The 14,974-nt window shown below is 34.4% G+C and overlaps 1 protein-coding gene across 1 annotated transcript; it reads right to left on the bottom strand.

Annotated features, from left to right (window-relative positions):
• Positions 1–601: 601 nt before the first annotated feature.
• Positions 602–3,957, bottom strand: LOC131633063 (aspartic proteinase CDR1-like). Its single transcript, XM_058903773.1, has 5 exons — positions 3,836–3,957; positions 3,194–3,309; positions 2,970–3,037; positions 1,249–1,734; positions 602–1,216 (listed from the first exon to the last, which is right to left on the bottom strand). Exons 1-5 carry the CDS (start codon positions 3,955–3,957, stop codon positions 629–631), a joined length of 1,380 nt encoding a protein of 459 aa, XP_058759756.1. The 3' UTR covers positions 602–628.
• Positions 3,958–14,974: the final 11,017 nt, after the last annotated feature.

The raw sequence follows: 14,974 nt of genomic DNA, 5'->3' as shown, positions 1-14,974 counted from the left end.
TTCCCCTCGTTTCTCCTTTTTCTCCTCAAAAATAGGAAGGCTTGACTTGGTTCGTGGAGTGTAAAACAGAGACGTGGATATTCAACTTAAAATATCCTTGAAAGAGTCTTGAGACGGGCGTCTCAACTGCATATTATTTGGCATGACGTGCCAAAGAAGGAACGAGGAAAAAAGAGACGGGCGTCTCAATCCAGGCCCAAGAGGGGGGGTGTCGTTCGTCATGCTTCTTCAAGACGGGCTTCTCAATCCATCAAGGCCCATGCCGCTCGTCAAGGTCAAGGTGGTGCCGTTCGTCATGCTTCTTCAAGTGGGCCACGTGTGAGACTCCATTGGGCCTGGGCTTGGTTTCTTCTTTTATTCTCTTTTTGTTCCCTTTTGCTATTTTGTACTCTCATTTTTTCATTTTCTCATAAAGTCTTCAAATAAATAGATACTTGCAAAATAAACAAATACCAGCGTAATACAAATACAAAGCAATTAAATTTAGACTAAAAATGGGAAATAATTTAAGTAAATTGAGCTACAAATGCAATACATTTACGTGTTATCCCTCTTAATAAATATGAAACAAAATACAAATGTATTATTAATTTATCAAGTAAGTTTGGTACCAGACGTTTACATTTATTCAATACTTACTACAATCAGTAGGTTTGAAGGAGAAAATATTTCTTTTGAGATCATGACCAATTAAATGGTTCATTTGTGCCATGCTTCCAAAAAGGCCTAATCCATTGTTATGTGGTCGAAAAGCAAAACATTCAATTCCCTTAAATATAGTACTAAAGACGCCCTTAGGATCTAACTTAACATCTGCGCCACTAAAATGTGCTGTAATTACAGGGAAATTCAGTTTTTTAGATGTAGTATTATAACAAAGGCTAAACGAATCAGTAGGATCTTGAAAGCGCTCTAGTTTAATAACTTTCTTAACCGCAGATTCTAACTTATGAAAAACATGACGTGGAAGAAGAGATACAGGTGTACCCGAGTCAATTATGATGTTATTAGTAGAAGCATTTGTTCCTTCACGTTTAAATCCCTTGTACTTTATTCTCTTATTTCCCACACTAAAGGCCTTCAAAGTTAGATAGTAATAATCTTTTTGTTGGTTCCCAATCATTTTGACCATAGGAGTTGAAACAACTTTATCACCGGACACAATAGCAGCATCTCCAAAGTTGAGTTTGCTAGATAAATTAGATGTTCTGTAATACTCATTGACGATTAAACAATATGAAAATTATCATCTGTTAGAGATCCTAATTGCTTTATAATTGACATAGGCCCTTTTCCAAGGCCAACTATACCAGAACTTTTACCGTTATACTCAAAGCCTTGAGTATTAGTATGTGCACATCCTATCACAATTTTAGAAAATGAGATAACAGAACCGGAGATGGAATCCAATGTAAGAGTTTCCACACTAAGATCTCCCTGAGTTTTTGTTCCATGACCATAATCTAATGTATACTCACATGCATCTCGATCATAAGAACAAGAAGCATTTGCCATAGATTTGCATGTTCTTGAAGAACATGGAATATTTTGGTAACTCGAAGATTTTGAAGGATTGAAAATAGGAGATGTTTGGTTGTAACATATATTACAAGGCTTGCACTCATGCCAAATTAAATTACTACCTGTATCTAAAAAAGCATAGACCTTAAATGGAGGGGTACCAATCGAATAACTCATGAGATATACACCAACGGAATCATAGGGCAAAGATAACTCAATTTATTAAAAAACATGTAATTATATTAAGTAGCAAGAATAAAGTAGAAAATGGACCAAAATTATTTGTTGAATATTAAATAGTCAAAGATCATCACATGATAAGATTGAGAATTCTTTGTAGATTTGTTGGTCATTTATTTAATTACAATATCAAAGCATGTTAACATGCATGTATTATGTTATTGATCTTAATTATGATTGTTTTCTGAAATATAAACAAAACTAATTGTATAATGTATATGATTGGTGTCCATCCATAAATAAAGCTACTCTTTTCATTGTCATAAAACTGATTATTTTAACAAAGTAATGTATAATATCAAAAATATGAAAAATCAAAAGAGACATACTAAACCTTCTAAATTTTATTAACATTTTTTACTGTTTTCCAATTTTTTAATTATATTAAAAAAATACATTGTCATTTTTTATAAAATGTAACATATTAAATTTTTGCTATATTTTATATAAAAACACACCAAATATAAACAAAATATTTGTATAGTTTAATTATATTCTAAAATACTTCTTTAAAGAATAATACTTATAAATAATTATTTAATAAAATTTTTCCGTGCATCGCACGGACACACAATTAATAATATTATATTATATTTTAGTTTGTCTTTTTTCAGATAAATGATAAGCGGGTTATAAATTTAGACATGAGTTTGTTGGAAGATTATTCTCTTTTTTTTTGTTTATTCTATTATATTTGATTTACTTATTAAAAAATAAATTATAGTATATGTAGATAAATATGTCTTTAATATATATGCAAATATACCAATTTTTGCTTATCATTAGTCCTGATAAAATGTTGTTTTCATTTCTCTTTTAATATTGAAAAATGATTTTCTTAATGTTTTTTAAGTTTCTTAATAAATCTGTTATATTAAAAATGAATTTGTAATATTGATTTTAACTTTTATTTTACGAGACCAAAATCAAAGGTTTCGTATTACATTAATCAACTTTAATAAATAAATTTTAGAGACATTAAAAAAACAATGAGGATAAAAACAAAACAACAAATCTATCATTTTGTATTTGCTAATAGTACATCGTATATGACCTTAAGTACAAATAAGTGATGGCCTCTCTTTGCAATTAATGGTGTATTTATACCCAAGTCCCTTCACTTTTTCTTTGATGATTTGTAAAAATTAATATATTTTTTCTTTAGATCTAACCACCACTGTAAATTCCAAAGCAACACTAATTTTTACCGTCCATCTTATAATTTCGATACTCTTGATGAGTTTAAGATCAACAATAACCAAAATGACACTAACTTCTAACATTGCAAACCATTCAAAAAACATTAAAAATCATTCATCATTTAAAATTAAAGAAAATCAATCAAAACATTTCATCCTCTTTGTCCTTCACAGTCACTACACACCTTTCATACCAAACTCACACAAACCTTATCATTGAACCTGTAACTTACCTCTACACAAAATCATAAACCATTCACAATCTCTTATTGAATTATTGTTGTCCGATGTGTTGGTGACAAGTATCTCCACTGTGAGATAGCTATCTCTTGTATTCCCATCTGCATGCCTTGCCCCAACGGAATATTATCACCATTTGATCTGTTGACCGAGTCAGAACTCATGCTCTGATGGTCCATATCCCTTTCCCCAGGTCAATCTATTTGACCAAGACCCTCTAGTTCCCAACTGTTCCTACATTCTAACAGAATCATTTTCCTGTATGTATTATTATGTTACCCTTAAATATAATAATTGCATTTTATTTTTCTGAAAGGAAGACAAATTCCATATTATTGTCTGTATATGTATAATATATAGACTCATTATGTTGCTTTTAAAAACAAGACACAAAGTTACTGCTAGTTGTCATTTTCAAATTTAAGATTAAGTTCTCTTCCTACTCAGTCAGTCATGAAAAATAAAATAGAGAAACAGTAAAAGAGCTTAATAAGACATTAATTCCTTCATTCATTACTAGTACAAACCAAACAAATACATTGAGATCACATCACAGCACACCTAATAAAACTAGAAATAATGAAAATGGCAATTTATTTAATACTTATATATTGCCCATCCAAGTTGGTAGCTACTTCCTTGGTGGTGGAACGGCGGCGGCGGCGGTACGGCAATTAGGCGGATTCTTGCATGGACAACCGCCACCCATGCAGAGTGGCTGAACCACACGAGCGTGGACGTTGAAGACGGCCGCCATTAGAATGACGAGGAACATGAAGAACGCTTTTCCGAGACTCATGGTGCTTGTTTGTTGCGAGAGAGAGAGAGAGAGATAGATGGAATGTTATGTAATTTGAGAGTGGTGTGTGATATTGTAATGAGTCGGAGGTGTTTTTATAGTTTAATGGAATGAATGGAAGGTGGGGGAATGAAAGGTAGCCAAACTTGAAAGTCTTGTCTAACAATAAACATCACGCGACTGCACACGTGACCATCTACCAATCTTCTACAGTGTGCAGTGATTAAAGAATAAGACAATGTGAAGTTTTGTTGAAGCATAAGTACTAGTAGGTAGTAAGCTATTAAAGTACAAATGAAATGCAAATAGAGTTGTAATTGGAAGTTACACAAACCCCATAGATTAGAAGTAAACAATAGTTGTTTGGTTAACCAAATAAATGCCTTGTATTAAATGTACATCGAATAATTAAATGCATTGGCTAACAAAAATTTCCTTGCTGCAGCAGAACCGTACCTGAAAAACGAATTGAACAATTCAGTAAGAAAATAAAAGATATTAAAAATGAATAAAAAGTGTATATAACTTACTAAATGTTTGCAAATGCTTCTTTGCAAACAACGTTAGCCATAGAGATTTTGGGATTATTGTTGTTAAATCATTATGTATGAATAGAGATTTCCCGAAGATTTGTTAATGGTCATTGCATATGAAACAATGATTGAAATTGTTGTCTCTTTAATTTGATATGCCAAGGTGACTCTGAAGGGGACATATACATTCTAGGAATGTAAATTAATTTTCCATGGTCTTTTCCACCCATTATTTCAACTTCAAAAACATGATTTTCCAGTTTAGTCACAATTAGCCTTGCACTATTGCAGAAACTCTTTGATTGGTCAATGTTGCGCATAAGCATAATTGGGGTGCCAATTTTTAATTTTATGAGATCAAAGTCCAGTCTTTATTGGTGTTGGAGCGGTAAAGCGGCAAGCAACAAAAGATTTGGAAGTATTCATCCGGGAATTATCGTGTCCACAGAGATCGGTGAGAAGAACTGCCGTTCGACTATCTCGTGTTCTAAGTTTCATGATTTGGGTGCGGAAAGGTAAATGCGGGAAAAGTAAATAAAAGCAGATAAACAATCTCAATAGCCTAAGAGAAATAGTTATGGAATTGCATTTCGTTCTACCCGTCGAATACTTAAATCCGAAGATCTATCGCTCGACACTCGCAATACGCATCAACATCACCGGGCATCATTCGAGATGCCACATCGGTGCCCATGTCTGCAACACCGACGAAAGCTCAACCGTACTATTCACATCAGCGATTTCTCCACTAATCAAACAACACGGAGGCATTAGACTCGATACCCACTACGATTGTTAGTCCTGAATCCATGTCTGCAACCCAGAAACTAACAGTTATCATTCCTAATCAAGATCTATGGTGTCCATGTCTGCAACAACACAAATCCAGAGCATTTAAGCAAAAAGATCAAGAACAACAACAATGATGATTTGTAAAGCGAATATATAAACGATCCCAAGATCCACAAATATACATACAATAAGAGTAGAAACATACATACAACACCCACCATTGGAATGAAACAAAGGGAAGAGAGAAGATGAACCGGAAAGATCTCACCGGTACAATGAAATCGAGTCAGATCCATGATCAATCCACATGACGTCGCACCCAATGGTGTTTCCTAAGCCTCTAAACTACCAAAAAAGGATCAGAGCTCAACTTGTCAAGAAGAGGTGATAAAAAACCTAGAAAAATCTGTTCTAAGCTATTTATACAAAACTGAAATACGCACAGCGCGCGACGCGCCCTATTTCGGCGCGATGCGCCTTTTATAAATTTACTAAACCGCCCTAGAGCGCGACGCGCCCAAATCCGGCGCGACGCGCCCAATCTTCTGCCAGACTATGTTCTTCAAACTCAAAGAGGGCGCGACGCGCCCTGCAGCGCGCGAAGCGCCCTGCACCAGAACAGCAGAATTATTTTCTCTTTGCTCTCGCAGCCGTGTCTTCGACACTTTATTCCTTAAGGCTCCGAAAACGCAAGAATACCTACAAAAATACAACAAAACTATCAAACGGTATAAAAGTATATGAAAATACAAGTATTCGTAAAGTAAACGTAATTACACAAAAACGGGGAATTATTCAAACGGTATTAACAAAAAGCATTGATAAGTGCCACTATTTACATACACAAAATAACTACAATTTGGCACTTAACAATTGGCACCTCCAAAGAGATCAAAGTTCAATCCTTATTTGCATCTTGAAGATCTAATCATCGTTGGTAATCTATTCACAATAATACCAATTGATGTTGGAGCTTTTCTTCGCTTTGATCATTCTAGCAAAGAGAACCAAGCGCCACCTAACATGTTCACATCAAAATCCCGATCTTGTATCGACACCTTGCATATAGTAATCCATCATTACATGACATTACATCACTGAAACGCGTGGCATTTCCATCTTGATGGAGCATTACGCCATATAACTCAAACATGCATATGAAACATAAGCCAAGATTCAAGCCTTTCTCGAAAACACAATAACCCTCAATTGAGAAAATGGTTTTTCTCTCAAGAGAATATCATCTCCACAGAAATCCTCATTGGTATTCCCAACAATTTCTCCTTTCCAACACTTGTTCGTGTTGACATTGCCTTTTCAATACTCATCCATATTGATTTCCAACACTCATCAGTGTTGATCTTACATGTTTCAATACTCGTCCATATTAATCTCTAATAGTTGTATGTGTTGACCACATATTTTCAACACTCTTTCGTGTTGACTTCATTTTTCCAACGCTCGTTCGTCTTGACCTTATTTATTTCCAAAACTTGTCGTTTAATCTTACATTTTCAATACTTGTCCGTATTTATTTCCTATACCCGTCTGTGTTGAAATTAACTTTGTCAATACTTGTCTGTATTGATTCCCAACACTCGTTCGTGTCGATCTTATTACATTTTCAATACTCATCGTATTAATTTCCAACACTCGTCCATGTTGATCTTATTTTCTTTTCAATACTCGTCTATGTCAGTTCATAACACTCATCCATGTTGATCTAATTAAAATAACTAAAATGAAATAAAACAACAATTAAGCACTAATAAATAGAAAGATTAGAACATGTATTAACTCACAAAATGTGGGATAAAAAAAACAAAACCCTTTTAGGGATAAAATGAAAAATAAATAAGAATCCACTAAGTTGAAAACCCCAAGGGGAAACTTTGGCAAAAAGGATATCCAGGTGGGCTAAAAACTAAGAGGCGCTCTAGGAAAATCTTAGGGATTAAAAGGCAAGAGGCTGCGATTTGTAAAAAATCTGCAAGTTCACTACAACAATGGAAATCCTGAACGTGAATAATCAATCCAGCAACTCTCTTTAGAATCAAAGTACCACGATTTTTAAGGATATAGGGATTAAAGAAGAATTTAAACTCAATAGAAATTCGAGATTTTCTAATTGCTATTTTATTTTTACTTCATTTTTTTCAATTACCTCCTTCAATAATTGTTTCTTCATGTAATTTGTAACATCCCGAGCCTTCAGCTCTCTCGGCACTGTCACCTCATGATCTTCTCTACACCTTCACTAGTAGATTTTTTGCCTTTCATGGGAATCAAGCCATGTACCCTGGGGTTCAAGTACATGTTCAATCCATTCTCACTACCAATTGAGATACTAGCTTAATTGGTAGTGGGAATGGATTGAAGTTTCGGGATTGCCTTGCGAGGGGCCTGAACTGTTACATAATAACCCATTTACGGGTCAATTTCTCATCAATAAAATTTCTTTTATAAAAAAAGCTTTACTCATTTATATTTTTTCTTCTTGTTTGTAAAATGTCCATTGATTTTAAAGTGTCCCGAAGGGAAGCCACAGTTTCCACATAAGCGCATTTTATGCACATGACATAAAGTCACAAAGTTCGCCTTGACCTCGCTGTCAGGACCGTCGTTCTCTAAGGATAACAGAGATACGACTAGCAAACACAAATCAACCCTGGAGTATGCAAAATTATCTAGGCCTGTCTAGATATTATAGCATCACTAGAAGTCCAAAGATGCCAGGAGGTTAAGACTATTCCCCTACAAAAGTCAAAGCCTAATCTTTATTGGCACCTTCAAAGATATCAAAGTCCAATCTTTATTGGCATCTTGAAGATTTAATCATCGTTATTAATCCATTCTCAGTGATACCAGTCGATGTTGGAGATTTACTTCGCTCTGATCATTCTAACAAAAAGCACCAGGCACCACCTACCATATTCACAATAAAATCTCGATCATGTATCGGTACCTTGCATATAATAATCCATTATTACATGACATTACATCACTGAAACGCGTAGCATTTTCCATCGAGGTGGAGAATTATGCCATATTTCTTCACAAAACTTATCCGTGTGTGTTGAGTACATCTTTAGAACACTTATCCGTGTTGACCTTTTCTTCCCAACAGTCTTCCCTATTGAACACATCTTTACAACACTCGCCCGTGTTCACCCTTCTTTCCAACACTCAACCGTGTTGACTATTTCTTCATAACACTCGTTTGTCTTCCAACACTCACTCGTGTTGATGTTTTAACCATATAACAATTCCCTTATTGGCATTAGCCTTAATTTAAGATCTCTATTGAAACCCGTCCGTGTTGTAATTGATCTACATCAACGTATGTTTTCCACTTCTGTTAATATATTCCCTATAAGATGTTATAAGATTTCCTTTCCATCCATCATGCTAGTGAAGAACGTGTATACTTCCCCACATTTTCTTACCTCCACCTTTTACAAGAGAAACTTTATTCCTTAGTAGGAAATCCTACGGGAACGCTTCAACTACCAATTACTTGCCAAAGTTCGTCAGTGGAGGTAAGAAACCATGTATATGTGTTTCATGGTACAACTCAAACACATATACATCATTATTTTTAACAACTCAGCTAACGAACAGCTCCGGATCGAAGAAATATACCAAGATCTGGTATGGATCCGTACCATTTCATGCCGTCATTTGCATTTCATGATTGTCACAACTCGAAAATCAGCTTCTTAAATCATTATCACCTCCAAACCGCCTGAAAGAAGCGGATGAGGAAGAAGGAAGAAGACAGGAAAGGAGGAAGTTTTGCAGAGTGAGAGAAAGAGAGAAGGACGTGAGAGAGAGAGGGAGAGGGACAGGGAGAGAGATTGAAATAAAAATTAAAGTTAGTTGTTGCATTTTTAGAATAAGAGTGATGCAGAAGACGACACATGTATGAATAGTGCAAAAGGGTAAGGGGGTCATTTCTAGAACCATTAAAGTTCTTATATGGTAGATGTGGGCAACCCTCATTACGTTTTTTTTTTCTTCTTTTTCTCCTAATTAAATCAAAACATTCTACATTAGAATACTTAATACCCGCTTCTCTCCATTCAAAAAACCTACACTAACCATGTCAAAACCTCTAACTTTCTCAAATCTCACTAACATAAACATACAATTCACTATATCATCATCCTTGTAAATTTTCATCACCAAAAACTACAACATCCCAAAACTACCATTAACCATTCTAAAATAACTCACACAACCATTAACATCACTATCAACAACTACAAACCATTAAACTAAAACTACCACCTTCCTCCTCATGACATCAACATAACCAAAATCCAACATAAACCATTCATACTCATAACACCATTGTCTCAAAACAATTCAACAACATAAGAAAATTCAACCAATTTCTTTAACGACAAACCTCCATTAACCTTTCCATTTCCATAATCTTTCACTATATACACCTTCACAAACCACTTCCAAAATCAACATAACATTCAAACCTAAACTTCCACCCATAACACCATTCAAAATCACCACAATCAAAACACCACATCAACCTCAATTAATGGCCTTCCAATTTTCATGAGCAGCCCCCATAAAATCCTCCAAACATAACCACAACAACACTAGATGACAATGACGTAGCGGCATACACCGATCGTCCTCTTGAACCATACCATCACGGACGGTGCTACACCACCAACGTGAGATGTCTCATATTCTGTAAAAAAAAGAAAGAAAGAAAGAGTACGTCAGGAATGAGAGAGTGTGTTTGGGATTTGTCTCTCTCCTATATTAAACCAACCATCTCCATGAAAACAATTAAAAACTAAATTAAATTTTAAATAAATTTCAATTTTTTCACTTTTTATTGGTTCTTTCTAAAAGTATGGATTTAGATTCGTATCCATACAAATATTTTTCCTATAGTATTTAATAAGTAATTAAATGTGTTAAATTTAGATGATATCATGTGATTGGTTGAAGAACTACTGAACTTTTTGCGATGAGTAGGGAGGTTGTTTTTTTTTTTGTGTTATTTCATAATGCCTTTGCCAAGTGTAAAGACCCAACTCGTTAGATTTAAAATGCCTTGAAAAGTCAGATTTAAAAAAAATTATTTCTTAAACAGATTAAGAAAAATAATGTGGGCAACCCCCATTATGTTTTTTTCTTCTTTTTCTTCAAATTTATTTATTTATTTTGTTTTGTTTATTTTATTTTATTATCTTAATTAGGTTTTCTTGATTAGGGCGGGTTCTTAATTGGGCTTTGATCTCTACTTTTTTACACCAACTCTATTTCTTCTTGCACCTCTAGTCTCATTTTTATTTAATTTAATTAATGTCTTTTTTTATTTAATCTATCATTTTATCTACTTATTTTGGTTAAGTTATTTAATTAATTTAATTTAGTTTAGTCATATCAAAAAATATCAAAAAATAATATAAAATATAAAAATACCAAAATAATATGTTTTTAGTTCTTTTAGATAAAAAACTATTAATTTATTCATACTCTAGGGTTTTCTCCTAAATAAATCAAAACATTCACACATTCACTTATAAATGTTCTTTTAGATAAAAAAACTATTAATTTTAAGCCCCTATACACCTGGTTTAATTCAAAAATCAAGAATTATTTTCATAAATTAAAATTTACAAACACAACTACAAACTACATAGACTCTGATTCCATCATCTCTTGATGAATACGTAGGCATAAGGCTGCGAAGCCTTAGCGAGTCCACTAACTTAAAAAATAATCCTGTTTCCCAACTTGAACCCTTGTATATACCATTCCATTTATATATAAAGCATCTATGCAAGAAATAAGTAACTAGACAAACATTCCCTTAACAAAGACCATTAACCTTAAAACTATAGAAGTTTCCCGTTTAGTACAATGGAGGTGATGGGTAACACTTTCCCCTCACTTAACTTACCCCCAAACTCATATTTGATTGTGGTGACCGTCTTATCATTTCTCTTAGGGTTTTCACATCATTTCCCCTCTTCCTTAGGAACAAATAAAAGATGGTGGCTACTCGGTGATCTTTTCCAGCCGCAACACATTCATCATTGGCTCAGTAGATTAGTGGCAATTGACTTATTATATGTTTCACTTTGTTCAAGGCTCCACCATGTAGCTTGTTTCAATTTGGTTTGGTCATAGTTTTACTATGGATTTAGACTCTTTCATGTGGATTACTAGGGTTTGTTGCAATACCCCAATTCTACCCGACGGTTATAATAAAAATCATAGTGCAAAAGTTCCAAACAACATGAGGTATTATATTTTCAACTTTAAAACAACCGCATAAAATCTCATTATAACAAATACATAACACATGGAATAGGAAGAACTCATACAATATTTAGTCTTCCAAAACCAAATCAACTTTAACAAAACAATGCAACTTTCATCACAACAAGGTTATCAACCAATCATAACAACGAAGTCAAATTCACAACGATATCATCGACACAATATAACAACCAATTCATCATCGCAACGACTCAGAATGTAACTTAATATGCGACTCAACATTATGCATATGCATGTGGTACCGTTTGGAGCAGAACTTCCATCTCAAAACCCGCCAATATAGGCCATCGTATTGAGCATTATCTCCATCTCATAAATTTCCAATACAGGCCATCGTGTTGAGCATTAGCTCCATCTCATAAAATTTGCCAATACAGGCCATCGTGTTTACCATTTTTTGTTCATCATAAATATGCTATGCTATGTGACTCAATGATGCAACATTCACAACATGCAACAACATCAACCAATATCAACGAGGAATAACCTCCACCTCAGATATGAACAGTCTGTGGTAACAACAACGTTATTACTATTATAGTAATTCACAACATTCATTCACATTAAGTAACTTACAAACATACAACAATATTCAACTTCGCATTACTTCGCGACACCGGTAAAATACGACTCAAGAAAAAGTTCTCAAAAATCATTCAAATGGATTTCATTAGATAGGACCCCAGAGTCAAAAGTTATGGCTCTTTGAAGTTTTAAACAAAATATTTAATTTTACTCAGTGGAACTCGGTTCCCCCAAATTGGGAATCGGTTCCCATCCAAAAAAACAAGCTTTTTAAGCAACAGAGGGTCTGGGAACTCAGTTCCTCCAAAGTGGGAACTAGTTCCCATCCATAAAATTTCATTTTCACACAACAGAGGTTCTGGGAACCGATTCTCATCCCTAGATTTTCAATTCCCAGGCAACGAAGCATCCGGGAACTCGGTTCCTCTAAATTGAGAATTGGTTCCCATCCATAAAATTTCATTTTCACACAACAGGGGTTTTGGGAACCGGTTCTCATCCCTAGATTTTCAATTCCCAGGCAACAGAGCATCTGGGAACTCGGTTCCTCCAAACTGGAAACCGGTTCCCGGTGTTGTAGAACCCAAAAATCCTCATTTTTCCTGCATATGAGATTCAACATCCAAAACCCCAAAAACCCACCCTCACATATCAAAATATCATTTTGAGTCATAATAAAAAACACATCAATTTCATCAAATACTCAACAAATCACTCATCAATTTCAACATTCATTAACAACATCAAGATTGCAATTGTCATTCAAACATGGATATTATAGCATATAATCAAATCCCCACTATAACCTATCATCTTACAAACCATTATATGATGATAGGTCTAAAAGGTTTTTTATACAATTTTACTATTTTTAGGCCTAAAAGGTTCAATGCCCGCGGGCTTTCTCCGCCCACCTTCACTTTTTTGCGGGGTAAGGTTTTAGATTCGCACTTTCAAATGTGCCCGCCCCGCTTGTAATACGGTGGGATAAATAAATTTTTTAAATGTTGCGGATTTCATACCCCAAAATTTGCCCATACTATTTCTCCTATTCAAATTCAAAGTCAAGGCACATGGCTCTAAGACACTCCTCCTAAACAAGGGTCAAAGAATTAGGGTTTTGTTGTTCTGAGGGAAAATCAATGGATCAAAAGCTTCAAAGCATCCCATATGGTCTATGATATTCCAAACTACCTCCATGACAAATTTCAGGTCTCAATTCAAAAGATTGGTCACTCAATTGCTCAGAAAGTCAACAGTCGACAAATTTGACCTAAAAGTCAACTATGGCCAAAGTACAGTCAAAACTCCTGGTTTTTTTGTCAAAATCATTATTATGAAGTATCATTCACCCTTTTGATCAAGGATTGATCATGGTTCATCAAGAAAATATCAGAAATCAATAATTTCAAAAGTTTCTAAATTAGGGTTTTCATAGGAGAAAGTCAACTAAACTTTGACCAGCCATAACTACTACACAGAACATCAGAAATTTTCCATCCTTTTGAAGTAAATTGAATTCTCTACAATTTTGTCTCTCACATGCCAAGTCTAGAAATTCTTCATTTGAGAGATATGGGTCAAAAGATTATAGGTCCTTTTTGAAAGTCAACCGAAAGCAGTATTTTGTCAAAGCCCATATCACCAAGATAAAATCTTCAAATTGAAAAAAGCTTCCAAAGTGGCTTGTAGAGGACATCTTTAGGTTTCCAAAAAGTCCTAGAACTCATCCATATCTTAAAAATTGAAGGAGATATGTCTTGTCAAAGTTGGACAAATTTGAGTGAAAAATGTGAAGCAAATAAGGGCCAAATTAGAGTAAGATAAGGATACCATTGGATTCCAAAGACGATTTGCAGTGTGTCATACTCCAAAATTTGCCCATACTATTTCTCCTATTCAAAATTCAAACCAAAGTACAAAGCTCCAAGACACACTCTCCTAAACAAGGCTCAGAGAACTAGGCCTGGGTTGTTCTGAAGGAAAATCAATGATTCAATGGCTCTAAGGCATCCCATATGGCCTATGACACTCCACACTACTGCCATGACAAATTTCAGGTCTCAATACAAAAGATTGGTGACTCAATTGCTCAAAAAGTCAACAGTCGACTAGTTTGACCTAAAAGTCAAATGTGGTCAAAATACAGTCAAAACTCCTGATTTTTTGTCAACATCGTCATATTGAAGTATCATTCACCATTTGATCAAGAGTTGATCATGGTTCATCAAGGAAAGATAAAAAATCAACAATTCAAAAAGTTTCTAAATTCGGGTTTTTATAGGAGAAAGTCAACTGAACTTTGACCAGCCATAACTCCCACATGGAACATAAGAAATTTCCCATCCTAAGCTCATTTTGAAGGAAATTGAATTCTATACAAATTTGTCTCTCACATGCCATGTCTGAAAATGCTTCATTTGAGAGATATGGACCAAAATATTATAGGTTCTTTTCAAAAGTCAACCAAAAGTCATTTTTTTTCAAAAGAACACATAAGGAGAATGGAACATTATTTTGATGTGAGACAAAAAACACTGGTTAGAGGACTCTTCAAGGTTTCTAAAAAGTCCTAGAACTCCTCCATACCTAAAAAATTGAGGGAGATATGCCTTGTCAAAGTTGGACAAATTTGAGAGGGAAAATGTAAAGAAAAAGGGTTCAAAATGAATTTTGTCACAAAGGAGTCCAACATTTTTTGATCCAATCTTGTTCCACAAAAAACCAATGGGGCCCATATCCAATTCCACAAATTATTGATGATTATTTGATTTTATATGAATTTTTATTCATTAAAAAGATCA

This window comes from Vicia villosa, unplaced genomic scaffold, assembly GCF_029867415.1.
Source record: "Vicia villosa cultivar HV-30 ecotype Madison, WI unplaced genomic scaffold, Vvil1.0 ctg.001067F_1_1, whole genome shotgun sequence".
In the NCBI taxonomy this organism is placed as follows: domain Eukaryota; kingdom Viridiplantae; phylum Streptophyta; class Magnoliopsida; order Fabales; family Fabaceae; genus Vicia; species Vicia villosa.
Note: the sequence above shows the minus strand (reverse complement) of the source record. Positions and strands in the feature narration are given on the sequence as shown.